At 41.6% G+C, this 13,374-nt stretch overlaps 1 protein-coding gene across 1 annotated transcript in view; it reads right to left on the minus strand.

Moving 5' to 3' along the window:
• LOC143283772 (iduronate 2-sulfatase-like) overlaps nucleotides 1-9,469 on the minus strand; it is a 21,659-nt gene extending 12,190 nt beyond the window's left edge. The window contains exons 1-3 of the mRNA XM_076590118.1: nucleotides 9,236-9,469; nucleotides 1,848-2,086; nucleotides 1,099-1,276 (exon numbers count right to left, since the gene is read on the minus strand). Of these exons, the coding sequence (XP_076446233.1) occupies nucleotides 1,099-1,276; nucleotides 1,848-2,086; nucleotides 9,236-9,344 (526 nt within the window). The 5' untranslated portion in view covers nucleotides 9,345-9,469. The remainder of the gene's footprint in view (nucleotides 1-1,098; nucleotides 1,277-1,847; nucleotides 2,087-9,235) is intronic.
• Between the last annotated feature and the right edge of the window lie 3,905 nt (nucleotides 9,470-13,374).

Here is a 13,374-nt window from a genome sequence, read left to right on the forward strand (position 1 = left end):
CGTATCGTATCACAACGTATTCCATACCATCCCATCTTATCGTATCGTATCGTATCGCAACGTGTCCCATCCCATCTTATCCTATCGCAATGTATCATATCCCATCCCATCCCATCCCATCCCATCGTATCGTATCGTATTGTATCGCAACGTATCCCACCCCAATCCCATCCCATCGTACCGTACCGTATCGTATCGTATCGTATCGCAACATATCCCATCCCATCCCATCGTATCGTATCGTATCGTATCGTATCGTATCGTATCGTATCGCATCGCATCCTTTCCCGTCTCATCCCATCGTATCGAATCTTATCGCAAAGTATCCCACCTCAATCCCATCCCATCGTACCGTATCGTATCGTATCGCAACGTATCCCATCCGAATCCCATCCCATCGTATCGCAACGTATCCCATCCCATCCCATCCCATCGTATCGTATCGCAACGTATCCCATCCGAATCCCATCCCATCGTATCGCAACGTATCCCATCCCATCCCATCGTATCCTATCGGAACGTATCCCATCCCATCCCATCGTATCCTATCGTAACGTATCCCATCCCATCCTATCGTATCGCAACGTATCCCATCCCATCGTATCGCAACGTATCCCATCCAATCCCATCGTATCCTATCGTAACGTATCCCATCCCATCCCATCGTATCGCATCGTATCCCATCCCTTCGTATCCTATCGTAACGTATCCCATCCGATCCCATCCCATCCCATCGTATCGCAATGCATTCCATCCCATCGTATCGCAACGTATCCCATCCCATCGTATTGCAACGTATCCCATTCCATCCCATCCCATCCCATACCATCGTATCGTATCGCAACGTGTCCCATCCAAATCCCATCGTATCGTATCGCAACGTATCACATCCCATCGTATCGTATCGCAACGTATCCCATCCCATCGTATCGTATCGTATCGCAGCGTAACCCACCTCAATCCCATCCCATCGTACCGTATCGTATCGTATCGCAACGTATCCCATCCCAATCCCATCCCATCGTATCGTATCGCAACGTATCCCAATCCCATCCCATCCTCTCGCATCGCGTCGTATCGCACAGTAAAGTGACCTACCCGGGTGGTATATCTTGCCCACGCCCTGGGCCAGGTAGCCGTGCTGTTTGAAGTACTCGGGCAGGGTGGTGAAGTTGCCCGCCACCTTCCTAAAGTACGTGTGCAGGTCGAACACCCGGGTGGTCTCTGGCCGTCGGCCCGTTAGGAACGAGGTGCGGCTGGGGGAGCACAGAGCGATCTGTAAAGCGAACAGATAATGAACAGTTGGTTAATGAATTATTATTCGTCATTGTCTAGTTTGCTGACCTTTTTTTTGTTAACAGTCGTGATCGAACGGTCAAAATGTGTAGCTGTTAACCGTTTGTCAACAGTCTTCAACAGTAAGTCGAACAGATAAACAGTTCGTGAATGAATTATTCATTGTTCGCCTATTTGTCAACAGTTTTCAATACTAAAAATGTGTAGTTGTTAAGCATTTGTCAACAGTCGTCAACAGTTAAATGTTTAGTTGTTAATCAAGCATTTGTAAACAGTCGTCAATGACTTAATGTGTAGTCATTCACCATTTGTCAACAGTCGTCAACGATTAAATGTGTACTTGTTAACCATTTGTCAACAGTCTTCAGCAGTCAAATGTGTAGTTGTTCACCATTTGTCAACAGTCTTCAACATGTCAAACGTGTTGTTGTTAACCATTAATTCTGTCAACAGTCGTCAACACCCCCTCCCCTCCACCACACAATTCCCCATCCACCCCTTAACCCCCTCCCACCCACCCCTCCATACCCCACCCCCACACACCTACCCACCTGGACAAAAGCCTGGTCAAAACGAACACTCTTGCCAGCCAGGTAGTCCAGATTGGGCGTGACCATATTGCTGTCGCCATAGCAGCCCAGCTTGGGCCTCAGATCGTCGGCGATGAGGAAGAGAACGTTGGGTCTTGACGACGCCGTCGATGACAGCCACGCCGCCAGGGGATCAGCCGGGGCGTGTGTGTGGGTGTGGTGGGGGGCCTGTGTGTGGTGGAGTTGTCGTTTGCCGTGTTCTGCACGGATCAAATCAAATCAAATCAAATCATGTTGCATGTACACAGTCCAAGAAATGAAAGCCACTTCTACAGAAGAAAAAAAAAAACGATAAAAAAAATAATAAACAATGAGGACAGGAGATCAAATGATTAACAAATAGTAAAGAGTGGCAACTCTCTCCACACACAAGGTACACAACTTCAAGCCAATGCTGGCCACGCCAATGAAAATGTGCAAACACAAATTAGCTTTCATTCAAGACTGGCATAGCCTCTTTAATCCTGAACAAGCCACACAGAACACACGGACAATACAGAGCAAAAAAATTGCAATAGTTTTTAGACTTTGCATGCACACACAAAGTTCCGTTTCTGTTGATTTCTGTATGAAAGTTCGGCTAAAACTCCATTCCAACCAACGTTGCCAACTATATAGATATCACTTTGACCAATCCTGCCCTTTTCACAGTTCCGTGCATAACCCTGCCAGTTAGGTTGCTGAGGAAGATAACACTGGTGCTTAATCTCATTTCTAAGTCGCAGTTGCACTACAGTACTCTTCTTCGTGCATTCAAATCATGTTGCCTGCTTCGAGAGGGATCTTCTCGGGATGGGCTGAGTACGCGTGGGTTCTTAAAACCAGTCGAAGAGAACATAAACTAATGTTAACATGTCGACTGAATTAAAACAAGCGGTTAGAAAGACCACTGAATTCATCCACGATTCGTCCCGTCCACGTAACATTCAAATCAAGTTGTTCTGCACGAAAAACATTGACTTTTGTCAAGAAAGATGTACCTTACATCTTTGGGATATATACATAATTTTTATATGGTCTTATAAAGTTTTGTTGCAATAATCAACTGCAGATCGAAATAGAAAGAAGAGAAGGCGAAAACACAGAAAACAGAATTTGCGAGGAGTGTAACGTGAAGCTGTTGGAGATGAATTTCATTTTGTTTTAGACTATCGAAAAATGTCCTTAAAATAATGTAATTTGAAGCTGATTGAGACCACGTAAATATCAGTCCCATTTGTCAATGTTCAGTTTCAGTTTTAGTTTCAGTAGCTCATGGAGGCGTCACTGCGTTCGGACAAATCCGTATACGCTACACCACATCTGCCAAGCAGATGCCTGACCAGCAGCGTAACCCAACGCGCTTAGTCAGGCCTTCAGATTTTTTTTGATTTTTTTTTTAATGTCAATGTTCAGTCTATGCAATATATTTAGTGCTTGGAAGAAAACACAGCTTAAATCATAGTAAATTCATAAAAATTTGGGAAGGATCTGTAAATTTTAATTACATCTGGAACATGCTTGTCAATATGCTAAAGTTTGATTTGTTTTGTCGTGAATTATTACTGTTATGTGTGTGTGTGTTTGTGCGCGCACGCACACACACACACAGACAAACAAACAAACAAAGAACCCGGTGGGAAAATCTAACCTACATGGGCGAGATAGTAAGGACTAGGTCGAAAGAGACAAAGAAACAATAATGGTTTCCCTGAAAATCCAGATGTGCTTTTCTCACACAGATACCGATCAGACAATGACTGTGTCTGTGTGCGAACGCGTGCGTGCGCGCGCCCGCGTTTGTATGTGTGTGTGTGTGTGTGTGTGTGTGCGCGCGCGCGCGCGTGCGCATGTGTGTTTGCGCGGTTTTTGTGTGTGTGTGTGTGTGTGTGTGTGTGTGTGTGTGTGTACGTATGTCCGTGTGCGTGTGCGTGTATTTGTGTATGTGTTTGAATATGTGTGTGTATGCGAGTTTGTGTGTCTGTGAATACATGAAAAAATTGTGTGTGTGTGTGTGTGTGTGTGTGTGTGTGTGTGTGTGTGTGTGTGTGTGAGTGCATGTTTGTTTGTGTGTGTGTGTGTGTGTGTGTGTGTGTGTGTGTGTGTGTGTGCATATATACATATGTAGCCAAGAGCTCAGCTGGCTTCAGATACTGCTTCATGCACGAGCTGTATGGCAGACGCCTTTTTCGTAACTAACACGCTGGTTTTCAATGAACGGCGCAGAATGCGTGACGCCATTCCAAATTTGAATGCAAATCCCCTTTTAGAAAAAAAGCTCCAACCATTTCTTAAATCAAGTTTCTGTATTGTTCACTGCAATATTTTATTTGTTGTGCTTCACACACACTTTAATCAGTAAGAAGCATAGTTGATTTCAGTTTAATGGTTCGTCAGTGTAAAGATTTCAACTGATGCTAAGCTTACGTCATTTTGTCTTTCTCATCATACATAATGCTACAGTCTACAGTTCTGTATGTGACTGCTGTTGGAAACAAAAACCACACTGTTATAGTGTTTGGATGAGAACAGATCAGGCATTTAGAAGATACAAAGCTGATTTTCATTGTTGACACTTAACGACAATCACTCCACACCTAGCGTTGCTTGACAGCTTTGACTGAGTTGAAAACTGTGTTTCTGACACACCGTATTTCTTTTGTCAGATCAGTAAACAACAAGTATTATATACTAGCAGAATGGTTGCAATTCCATCTTTAATTTGTATGTTAAACTGATTTAACGCAGTTTGTAATTTTCAGTGACAAGCTCGCTAAAACTGACCCTTTTCAGGTGACTTAAATTAAGATTATAAATTCATCTTAAATAATCAACACTTCATTTTATGCTCATTAGAAAGTTGGTGTTGGGCTGTTTCTTTTGTGACCAATCTGACGTAAATCGGCTCAGGAATCATTTAGAAATCTATCACTGAACCCCTTGTAACAAACACAATTCTAATCAGATTCAGCCTTATTCGAGCCCTTTTGTTTCACGGGCCACACTGGCATCATTGCAGTTCGCTTAACTTGCATAAATCGTCACAGCATGTGATGACTGGTCACTTTCCACCTAGTCAGTCACTGGTTAGAGCCTGCTCTCTCTCTCTCTCTCTCTCTCTCTCTCTCTCTCTCTCTCTCTCTGATTCGTCATCTCAGAATGTAAAATTACAGGTATTAGAAAGAATTGAATCTGACCACTTACCCATTGTATTATATATTGAGAAACACTCCACAAGGCAATGTGATATGAATTCTGATTATGATATGAATCAGTCCATTATTAAATATTGTTGGAATGATATGTATGCAGAATATTTTTCTTTTTCTATGGAGTCACAGGAAATACAAGAAAAGTTTCAGTCAGCAGAAGATCTTATTCACGTTGATATAAATAGAGCATTAGACAAGTTTAATCAGACTGTTAAAGAACAAGCAGAATATATGAAAAAACGTATATTTATAAATAAAAAAGCAGCAGACAGCAATTGGTTTGATCATGAATGTAAAATGGAGAAACGCCGGGTACGCAGACTGTTGAGGATATGTAGAAGAACATTAGATAAAGAAGATCGCATTTTGTTTTGTATTGCTAGACGTGAGTATAAAAATTTAAATAAGAGAAAAAAGAAAGAATATAATAACTCATTAGTAAATGAACTTATAGATTCTGTTAAAAGTCAAAAGGAATTTTGGGACACAGTACAAAAGATCTCAAAAAAGAAAGTACAACCTTTAAATGATATTTCTATTCAAGAGTGGTTCGAACATTTCAAAAAAGTGTTAGAAAATGAAGATGGTGACGAGGGGGAAGTAACTGAAAACATGAATACAGAAAATGTAGGGGATAATTATACACTAGACAGACCTATATCTCATGAAGAAGTCTTATTAGCAATTAGAAGATTAAAAAATGGTAAATCTGCTGGCCCTGATGGACTGATTGGTGAATTTTTCAAACATTCTGGTGAGATGACTGTTAGTTTCCTGGTGAAGCTGTTTAATTATTTGTTTGATAATGGAATCTACCCAAGCAATTGGACAGAATCCATAATTATGCCATTGTTTAAGAAAGGTGATATTAACAATGTAAACAATTATAGAGGCATTTCTTTAAGTGATATTAGTAGTAAGTTATACAGTTCCATTATTAACAATAGACTACAAGAATGGATAACTCAGAATAACATAATTGGAGAATATCAAGCTGGTTTTAAAAAAGGTTATTCAACTATTGACAATATATTTACTTTAATGGCCGCAATACAAAAACAGTTTGCAAATAATAGAAAATTGTATGTTGCTTTTGTTGACTTTGAAAAGGCTTTCGATTCTATTTCCAGAAAACTTTTATGGCCTGTTTTGTTGAAAAATGGAATCAGTGGTAAGCTGTATCTTTGTGTGAAAAGTATGTATAATGAAGTGAAAGCGAGAGTGAGATCAGGGGCAAAATTATCAGATTGTGTGAATTGTATTCGTGGGGTTAAGCAAGGGGATGTCTGTAGCCCTGTCTTGTTTTCACTTTTTATTAATGAACTAGCGTTAGAAATTATGCAAAATGGTCAACATGGTGTTACTTTTGATTTGATTGAACTGTTTGTTTTACTTTTTGCTGATGACATGATTCTGCTGTCTATATCAACAGTTGGTTTACAGCGACAACTTAACAGTTTATACACTGCTGCAACTAATTTACAGCTAAAGGTAAATATGGATAAAACAAATATTGTTGTTTTTCGTAAGGGAGGGTATCTGGCAAGAAATGAAAGATGGTCATATGGAAGCGAAAGAATAACTGTCGTAAATGCATATAAATACCTTGGGATTTATTTTTCAACAAGACTCAGTTTCAATTTTGCATGTCAAGACATTGCTAATAAAGCACAAAAAAAGCAGTTATTTTGATTCTTCACATTTTGTATAAAGTAGACTGTAGTTCTTTTAGTGTTTTTGTTAGATTATTTGATTCGCAAGTTCAGCCAATATTACTGTATGGAGCAGAAATCTGGGGACTGGAAAATAGGATAGTAACAGAAAAAGTGCACTTGTTTGCATTGAAACGTTTTCTTAATGTAGACAATCGAACTCCAAATGATCTTGTTTATGGTGGACTGGGGAGATACCCTTTTTATCTAAATTCTTATATCAAATGTATTAAATATTGGCTAAAGTTGACTAGAATGAATGAAAACAGATATCCATTTAAAGCATATAAAATGTTATATAGTTTAGATAATAATGGTAAGAAGACTTGGGCAACGAGTGTTCGTCAGTGTTTAAATACATATGGTTTTGCATTTGTATGGGATAATCAAGGGGTGGAAGATATTGTAGGTTTCTTAAAGTGTTTCAGACAACGTATTATTGATTGCAGGTGGCAAGATTGGCATGATCATATACAAACTAGTGATAGATTCGCACAGTTTAGACTTTTTAAAACATCGCATGTGATTGAGCCATACATTGAGTTAGGACTGAACAGATATATAAAATGTACACTGACAAAATTTAGATTTGGTATTTCTAGTATTGCTTCTCATAGCTTCAGGTATAGCATTCTAAATGAACCCATGTATACATGCCGTTTATGCAGTTCGGGTAAAGAAGATGAATTTGTTATGTTGCCCGGCTTTGTGTGACCTCAGACAAAAACTTATTCAACCGAAATATTATAGAGATCCATCTAATTTTAGGTTCAATTTACTCATGTCTTCAACACAGGAATGTACTTTGCATAACTTAGCCATATATATATATGAAGGATTGAAGAGACTACGTACAGTTATCTCGTGAATGTTGTTAAATATTTGTGCGGACTATTTTGGGTGATATGGTTGTTATTGTGCTAACAATTTTTGGTTGATCTGAATTGTCTACTTACTGTGTCATGTCATTCTCTAATTATTATTTATCAATGAATCCCCCTTCAGTAAGGGGCTCTGGCCTTATCTGAATAAAACATTCGTTCGTTCGTTCGTTCGTTCGTTCGTTCTCTCTCTCTCTCTCTCTTGCTGTATCGTACACAGAGTGTGTGTTGCTGCAACGGACAGGGTCATCGCCAATATCGCCGTAAGTAGTGTGTGTAAAATGTGCAAATGATTTCTAAATTGTATTCTTTGACACAGTACTTGTGTTCATATGAGTATGTTGATATTGCTTTGTTCAGTTATTGCTTTGACATGCAGTCACAGCTCAGCTATTGATCTAAATAATTGCCATGTCCTCATGTACTTGTAGGGTATTCCATTTGATTCTTTAACGTCACAGTCAGTGACGTCTCTGGACACTGATGGTTTGCTCCAGAATGTTCTTGTGAATGATGCATTCTTTCTCATTTGCTGTCACTGAGGAAGGTTTGGTTCTTATCAGACTTGAGTGGAGGAGATTTAAATGCTGAGCACAAGCTTAGCAATGTTGATATTTGGCTTTGATGCAATGGATTACTTGTGTAAGTTATTTACCACTTAATGGTAAAGCCATGATAGTTTTCAAATCATTGTATTGAGCACTGACTTACTATTTGGTCTCACAGTTTGTTAGTATTTAATATCAAAGCCACTTGTTCTATTGTTTATTATTCATGTATTATTTCACATGCTGATATCAGTTGTACTGCTACAATGTGCTTTGTCAGGACTCTCTAATGTGTGTAGTATTCTGTTGTGGTGTTTACAAGATAGTGTTGTATTAATATCAGTTATTGGTTAAAGCCATCTGGTATGTGTCACAGTCTGTCAATTGTAATTTAGCGATTATGCTTTCTCCTGCACGGCTTACTGCAGTATAGTGCTTCATAATAACTGATTCATTTGAGTCACTTTGACACAGTATGAGCTTTACTTAAATCTATACTGTCAGTGTACTTTCACTGAACCAGCTTACCTTTTACCACTTTATCTACACTATTTATATGTATTAGACATGTCATTTCCTGCCAGTGTTTGGCCTTCACACATGCATTAGTTATGTTATGTTGTTGCTTATCCCAAACTGAGTGGTAGTCTTTCCATGTAATATGTATACATGTGCTTTCTGTACACTTGCATTCCTGACATGTTCTTGTTTATGTCTATTCAGGCATTGTCTTCTCCTAGTCTCTTCTTTATTCTTTGTTCTTCTCCTCTCCTTCTTCACTTAACTATTGTAAATAAAACAATGGAAAACCCTTTTGTGACTGGCCTGCTATATGTCCCAGTAAATATTCAGTAATTCTTTTGTACAGTCCCGTTTATATGATAAACCGCTCGGGTACACGGCTACACATACATACATACATACATACATATACACACTCGCACACTCCAAACACCCCGTCCCCCTAAAAACCCCCAGCCCCTCTGCCCCCCATTCAACTGACGTAAAAACACTGACCTGTCCCGCTGACCCTTGCAGGCATCAGTAACATGGACACCACAACCACCCCCACCACCCCCACCGCCACTGTGGTCAAAGAAGCCCTGAGGCAGCGCGCAAACATCATTGTTGCCGCTGCACCATATGGTCAGCTCTGTCACAAGATGCGGCGAGTACAATCCAACATAAAACGATTCGTATGTGTTGTAGAGTGTAGTGAGTCCCCAGTGAAATCTAGAGTGCGTGTGTGCGTGCGTCCATCTGACGGGGTCTTATATAGATATATATATATATATATATCGGGGCCTGCCTGCTATAATCTTTGGTTCTCTTATCTGCACTCTTGCCCACGTGATCAGTGCATACACGAAGGACGAACACGACGCGATGGTTGGTCCATGTTAAAATATATAGAAATAAATACATAAACAAAAAAAAACAAAATCATTAATAGATAAACAGATGGATAAACAAAAAAATAACTCGCTTCTCCTTATGGCGAGTAGACGTTATTGTTATGATGGGACAACTGATACATCTCTGTGTGTGTGTGTGTGTGTGAGTGTGTGTGTGTGTGTGTGTGTGTCTCGTCTGACACACGTATTATGACTTGTTTGCCAAACTCCTTCCCCGACGCCGTGCTTTCTCCACTACCCCCACCCACCACCCCGCCCCCATATAATTATACAGAGAGAGAGAGGGGGGGAGAGAGAGAGATAATGTATATATATATATATGTGTGTGTGTGTGTGTGTGTGTGTGTGTAGACAGAGATCGAGAGGCTGAGAGAGAGAATGCACACACACACACACACACACACACACACACACACACACACACACACACACGTCACATGTATGTGTGGGTCTGTGTAGAGAGTGTCTCACCGGACAAAAACAAGAAGAAAGAAAAAGGGATGGCTGACAAATGATCACCGCTGTCTTTGATTCTGTTCATAAAAACGTTTTAAGGATACATCGTAACTGACTAAAACCATTACCACTAAAACCACCATCACCACTATCATCGTCATCATCATCGTCATCACCATCACAACAATCAGAATCATCGCTGAGAAAGAGAAGCAGAAGCAACAACAACTGTAAGAACGACGACAATGATGACAACGACGACTAACGATGATGGTGATGGTGTTGTTGTTGTTGTTGATGATGATTATGATGATAATGATGTCGAGCAATCAGTCCAAGATAATGCTTAAAAAAAGCATTTAAACCTTTTTTTTCTTCCTTTTTTTTTATTTTTTTATTTATTTTTTTTTTTAAACCATTAAAGCCATATCAGCTGAAACCAAGGATAGTTTCGCTGTCATAATACACCCTTTGACGATCTATGTTTTTCATAAGCCGACATGATAATTGTACCCAGTATAGGCCATCATATACATGTCATGATATATATATATATATATATATATATATATATATATATATATATATAACTTTTACATTCACTGTATCTATCATACCAGAAAGCCACAATGTCATCTGTAGAACAGCAGTATGACAGCGCGATTATGTTACAGCCATGTTACTTCTTAATCTGAATCATTAACTTGAATCTATTCAAACTGAATTATTTGAATCAAAATGTCACAAACTGAAGGACAGAGGACAGAGGGCGTGTTCCAGGGGCTATAGGAGACCCTGAGGGTCAGAAACTAGTGACACGCCCACTCACGGAGCAGATAAGAAACGAAAAAGCACTGGGGTGGTTTGGGAACACTTGCCAGGTCAGAATAGATTCTACGCTCGCACGAGCGCGTACTTAAGTGTGTGGGTGTGTGTGATGTTGTTGTGTGTGTGTGTGTGTGTGTGTGTCTATGGAGACGAAATGGAACATCAGCAATGAAGCAATATATTATTCGTAAAAGCTGAATTATTCTAATTTTTTTTATATGAGCTTAGAGCTTCATGATGCTCCTGTGCGGAAAAAAAATCAATCGAAAATACATATTGTTGAATAGCCTGTGCAGCGCAGCATATAGGTTGGAAATTGTGTGTGTGTGTGTCTCGCGTGCGACAGTATGGTGATGAGGAAAAGAGGACAGTTGGGTCAACTTGACCCTACGTTGATATGTTTTCGGGATTGATTTTTTTTTCTTTCCCCCGTGTGTGAGTGTGCTCCTTCCCTCCCTCGGTGTCAGCTCAGACGTTGTTGTTGTTTTTGTTTTTTTTGTTTTTTGTTTTTTTGTTTTTTTTTTCGTGCATGTGATTAAGCCGAGCTACAGGTTAGAAGAAGAAAGCTCACCTGTCGATGTCGTAGTGGAAGATGTTTTGGTCACAGGCATTTGTACCCGGTCTGGGAGAGACTGGATTTTTTTTTTTTTCCCCTCTCTCTCTTTTCAAATCCTGCTCCATTCATTTGGAGTTTGAAAGGATTTTGGGGGGGCCTCCAGTGCCACTTCCATTCCTGGGTCTTCGTCCGACCAGGAGGTCTGGAACTGCGTTCGAGTCCCAGGGATTTCATCTCCCCTATGGTTTCCCTGTTCTCTAGAGTCAGGGAGCGGCCACTGAGATTTTTGTTGTTGTTTTTTTTTGTTTTTTTGTTTTGTTTGTTTGTTTGTTTGTTGTTGTTGTTGTTGCTGCTCCATGATCTGCTCCGTTTCAGTGGCATTACTCCCACACCGCTCATTTAGATTCGCCCATACACGGCCACACCCGGGTTCGTCCGTCGCAGTTCCAGCGTCGGCAGTCAACAGGGAACCATCGATGTTAGGTCGCCAGAAGGCCACACACCAGAGGAGACCCTGCACTGCTGCTGAGTCACTTCGGTGGTGTTTAGTGGTGCCTGTTCTGTTTTAACGTACTTAGGACACTACCTACTAAGCCCCCTTCTGACGACAATAATGGCTTAGTCGCGGAGCCAGACTGAGTGAGCGTCCCTCCCAGAGTGGAGACCGCCACCACGTCCCTCAAACAACAGCCCCCCATGAATCTGCCGACACTGACGACATTGACAGGACTCACCCCAAGCACGGAAGTGGAGGGGTATCGAAACTGAGGCCACCATGAGAGCAGGGCATGAAAGGCCACAGACTATTTTGTATATATTGATGACGATGAAGGACTCGGGAGGAGGAGGATGACGATGATGATGACGATGATGCTATGGAGGTCCATTTTGGTTTGGGACTCCGTGACAAGGCTGTACTCTACCCTTCCTGTCATAATGATATCCCGGCGTTAACCAGGCCCGAGAGATACAGACACTTGCAGTGTTGGTCAAATAATTAGAGCAACACACCCAAAGACGCATCCTTGAAGTGGATGATACTCGACTGTGTGGTCCCAGTCTCCCCATTTAAGCCCACAGCACACTCAACTTTGGGTAGGAGCCGGCCACGGGCCGAAAAACCCACCTCCGCTGGGATTCGAACTCGCGTCCTCCCAGCCGTCAGTCCGCGACGCTAACTACTTCGCCACAGCGGCTGGTCTGAGATGTATTTCAGTTTTTGTCTCTGTATTTGATACACTGACACTTGGCATTTAGCTCTCCCTACCCTTGTGGATCCAGCTTTATGTTTATGATGTATATTTGTGTGCGTACGTATTCTGTTTTGCTTTCGTGATAATGATCAAGTTTCTTAAAACATTCAGCTGTACGTCAGTGTGGGTGTGTGCAAAACCCCTCTGTGTGTCTGCCATAAAACATGCATCCTCTCGCTGGTTTCTCGTGATTGACATTGAACCTGAGTCTGGTTACAGCTCCGGAGAGAGTTAGACGATTCCTGCAGTTTCCCTGGGTGTCTGCGGTCCTCTCTGCAGTTTACGGTCCTCCCCGCGTGTATCTGCCATCTTTCCAGCTGCTGCAGCCCTCCGCCCCCCCCCCCCCCCCCCCCCCCCCCCACACACACCCCCCAACCCCCCAACCCCCTAGTGCCCGAGTGTGGCCTGGGTAATGTCATCCGTGTTGTCGTCGCTCCGCGTGAACTACCGTGGGTGAAACTGAAACTGGCTGTCCAACTGGGGCGTGCTCGCCGCGTATCCCAACGTTTCTCCTGCCTGCAGGGAGTCCGGAACTCTGTCTGCCGACGTCTTGGCGGTTCGTGCTTGCCTCGGACCACAATGCCACGCCGCTCAGGACTGATTAGAACCCCGCAAACATGAACCGGGTAGAGGATGCGTATGTATGTG

This window comes from Babylonia areolata, chromosome 7, assembly GCF_041734735.1.
Source record: "Babylonia areolata isolate BAREFJ2019XMU chromosome 7, ASM4173473v1, whole genome shotgun sequence".
In the NCBI taxonomy this organism is placed as follows: Eukaryota; Metazoa; Mollusca; class Gastropoda; order Neogastropoda; family Buccinidae; genus Babylonia; species Babylonia areolata.